Source organism: Echinops telfairi, unplaced genomic scaffold (assembly GCF_000313985.2).
Source record: "Echinops telfairi isolate 266 unplaced genomic scaffold, ASM31398v2 ScPeMD7_22;HRSCAF=79, whole genome shotgun sequence".
NCBI classification, from domain to species: Eukaryota; Metazoa; Chordata; class Mammalia; order Afrosoricida; family Tenrecidae; genus Echinops; species Echinops telfairi.
This window is the reverse complement of record NW_022103919.1, coordinates 12873406-12877500: the sequence shown is the minus strand read 5'-3', so window position 1 is coordinate 12877500 and position 4095 is coordinate 12873406. Positions and strand designations below refer to the sequence as shown.

Genomic DNA, 4095 nt, shown 5'->3' with positions numbered 1-4095 from the left:
GGAGTTTATCTGACCTGGATTCCATGTGTCCTGAGTTCTTATCTGTACGAGTGTACATGTTCCAGTCTAGCCAGAACTGAAAGGCAGGACTGGGGTCATGACAGGTTGGGGGGTGGGGTTGAGGAAAACGCAAAGAGTCAGAGGAATATTGTGTGTTTAATTGGTACTCTACTGTGCTTTCATTCATTCATCCCTTCCTGGTGCCCCTTCTGTGAGGGGATGTCCTATTGTCAAAAAATGGGTTTTGAGTCTTTGCTCCAACACCCCTCTTTCTCAACAATATGGGTTTTTTGTTTTGTATCTTCTGGTACCTGTTACCTGATTCCGTTGACACCTCATGATTGCCCAGGCTAGTGTGCTTCTTCCATGTGGGCTTGTTGCTTCTTTGCTAGATGGCCATTGTTTAACTTCAAGTCTTTAAGACCTTACACGCTATATCTTTTGATAGCCGGGCACTATCAACACATTTGCTTGTACACCCATTTTTTCTTCAGCAGAGGGTGAATACCACGTTGTTAGCACAACGTGTTCTTGCATTGAAGGAGGGCTTGAGCAGAGGCACAAAGTCCATCCACTTCCTAAATGTATTGCCATATAAATATCTGGACATAGGCCAATACCTCTATTGTTATGGATTAATGTATTTACATAATTGCACATCTATGTTTATACCTTTATTGATAGCTTTGCTTCCTAGATCATTCTTCTGTTTCCTTTACCTTCCTCCTACACCACCATCATGTTCTCCCTTCTTCTTCTGCCTCTTAGTAATTCCTCTCAGCTAGATTGCTGTTGCAAATGTACTTTCAGTGTAGTCTGGATTTCTTCTTTCAGTACCACTGGTTCTTGATCATATGTGAACTCTGGAAATGATTGAACACTCATTAGTTCTTTTGGTACAATGATCCTGTGTGTTTCTTCCATGTTTTTTGATGCTTCCTGCATTGTTCAGCATTTTCCCCACAGGATCTTTCCGTATTCCAACTCGGGGCTTGCTTTTATTTTCTTTAGTCCTTCAAGCTTAAGATAGGCTGACCATGTTCTTCCTTTCTGGTTTTATCACTTTGCATTATAATATTTACATTTGCTTTCTTCACTTGCCCTTTGAAAGTTTCTGTTCATGTCTTTTTACTTCATCATTTCTTCCATTTGCCTTTAGCAAATGGATTATGAGCAAGTTTCGTAGGCTTTTCTTCCATCCACGTTGATCTTTTCTTTCTCTTCTATTGATTGACGTCTTGCTTTCCTCATCTATTGTGTTCTTGATGGCATCCCAGTTCATCGGGTCTTCTGTCATTCGTGTTTAATACCTCAAACGTGTTCTTCAGGTGTTCCAGACACTCAGGTAGGACATACTTAAGGTCAGACTTTGGCTCTCATGGACATGTTTTCATTTTCTTCAACTTCAACCTAAACTTACATAGGAGCAATCGGTGGTCTGTTCCATAGTCAGCCTCTGGCCTAGTTTTAGCTTCTAACATTGAGCTTCTCCATCATCTCTTCCCACAGATGTAGTCAATCTGATTTGGGTATTCTAGCTGGAGATGTCCACATTTGTAGTTGCCTTTTGTGCTGTTGGAAAAGGTGGTTGTGATTTAGAAGTCGTTGGTCTTGCCAGTATTACTAAAGCTTCTTTGTTGTATAATCAATCAATTTAAGAATGATGTTGGCATAATTCTTCAATTTCTTCATCACTTTAGTGAATTGGGTGCAAAATGGAATAACAATTGTATTGACTGGATTTGCTTGTTATTTAGATATGTATTATCTAATAACTGACAGCATTGTACTTCAAGACGTATCTTGAAATGTCCTTTTTTGACAGTGCATTCAACATTATCCCTCTTGAATCTGTCAAGACTGATTAAAAATGGCCAATATCAGTCCATTTTGGCTAACTAGCACCTAGTATATCAATTTTGTCATTCCATCTCATTGTTGACAACTCCCAATATCCCTAGATTCATACTTTGTATATTAAAAGTTCTAATTATTAATAGAGGTTTGCAACTGTTTCTTCTCCTTTTGAGTCATTCTCATAAGCAAATGAAGGTCCCAAAGGCTTTAATCCCCAAGCTTTACTCCATCCAAGTATTAAGGTTGACTCTACTTTGAGAAGGCAGCTCTTCTTCAGCCATAGTTTCAGTGACTTCCAAGCTGAGGGGCTCATTGTCCGGCACAATCTCTGACACTGTCCTGTTGGTATGCAAACTATTTTCACTGACTAATTCCTCAGAAGTGACCAGCCTATTCCTTCTTTACAGTCTGTAAATTCTGATGAAGCCTATTTACTTTCGGTGACACTGCTGATGCTGGAAATACCAGTGACACAGCATCACAGCTATACACAAACCACCACAGTTCGAAAAACTGATGAAGACGTGATGTCATATTGACCTCAACAATCTTACCTTTTGTTTCATTTCTGCTTGGCTTAGAAATTGGTTGAATAAAGAAAGGATGCTATTAACCTTCCATTCCCCCCCCTACACACACATACACACACACACACACACACACACACACAGGGCTACTCTGTTAGCACATTTTGTAGCAGAAGAAACTGCTTAGAGAGAGTAAGTAATATGTCCAAATTGGTAAAATTAGTTAATGATAGTCTATAATTAACCTTAAGTCCTATACTTAACCAGCGTGTGATATTGCTTCTCCAGGGTTGCCCTTTGTCTTTAAGCCCCTGAATTATGCTAATGCCATGCATTTTTTCAGTAAAACAAGAAACATAAAACCTTACCAATCTAGCATGGATTTTTGACCTATGGTTCTGGACTGTAGCAAGAGTCTAAGAAAAGACCTCCTAGACTTTCTTAGAAAATATATCAAAAAGTCTCATCTCTACAACCATAAATATTATACCTTGAGATTGTTTTATTACTGCATGATGATAATATTTAAATTAAAAACACCCCCCAAAAATAACATGAACGGAGAAATGAGATATAGACTAAGCATCTGGTGAGCTTGTTAAGTTAAAACAATAGCTACTGGGCGACATAGCTCATCTTGTGTATGTACCACTAAACATATGCTCAATAGCTGGCACTTCATAAATATTAAATCGCAAGTGCCTGTACCAAAGGACGTCAGGGTTCTGTTTTTCCTGGGAGGCTGATTAGTTCAAAACAACCTTTTCAGTTTGTCTATTTACTACATATACAGTCATGTGTTTAAATGAAAGAGGTACTACTAAATAATTCATTTTGTAAGGTTTTATCTGTTCCACCTTAATATATTGAAGGGTGGCTTCCGACGTGAATTGAAAGGCTTAGAAGAGGAACACCTTCTCCTTCCACCCTGTGAGAAGCCCCACTCCACACATCTTTAAAACGACACCAGGGACATCTGGAAGTGACTAAAATAGCAATGACTTCTAGCCTAGCCAAGGTTCTACTCAATTTCCATGTCAGTGCACTCGGCCTGCCCGGTGGGAGTGCTCTCCGCTCCAAAATCTGTTACAGAGAAACCGCAGTCCGCGCCAAGTTCCAAAAGAGCCCAGAAAACTCCTGTCCAACTCTGCGGTGCCACGCTTGCACGTAGTCTATTAAGATGCTAATGTTGGTTAGAATGTCTCAGGCTGGTCCAGTCCGAAGCCACTAACAGCTTTCCACAAGAATTGAGAATGTGGTTTTGATATATGGTCACCAGGAATCAAGTCGTGTATTTGTTTATCTAATTCACATTTATCAAGAACTTCACATTTGCCAAATATTGCGCCGAGGGCACGACTGGAGAGAGCTTTGCAGGTAAAATTCTGAATGTTACCATCTAGGAGTCCCCATCCTCATTTCAACAGCACAGCGTTTTAATACGTGTCCACTGCGATCATTGTGTCCCCTTGACAAGGTGAATTATATATTAGAACATACCTTAACTGTTCCTCTTTTGAGGCATGTGAAAGACCACAGCCATTCAAGACACGTGTTACACTTCTCTCAGGATGGGTCAGAGAACAGAAAGGAGGGGAGAGGATGAAGTTCAGCAGGAGATGTGGAGGGCGGCTCACTGATTGGAGGGTCACTGGATGCTGTGAGTCAGGTGAAGAGCACATCGGCTGCTGTGACACGGAGGAGCCAAGAC

General features: G+C 40.4%; 1 protein-coding gene across 1 annotated transcript in view; it reads right to left on the bottom strand.

The window, feature by feature from the left end:
* Window positions 1-4095, bottom strand: part of TMC1 (transmembrane channel like 1) — a 148137-nt gene that overhangs the window by 58674 nt on the left and 85368 nt on the right. The window contains exon 8 of the mRNA XM_013007512.1: window positions 3501-3518. Within this exon, the coding sequence (XP_012862966.1) occupies window positions 3501-3518 (18 nt within the window). The remainder of the gene's footprint in view (window positions 1-3500; window positions 3519-4095) is intronic.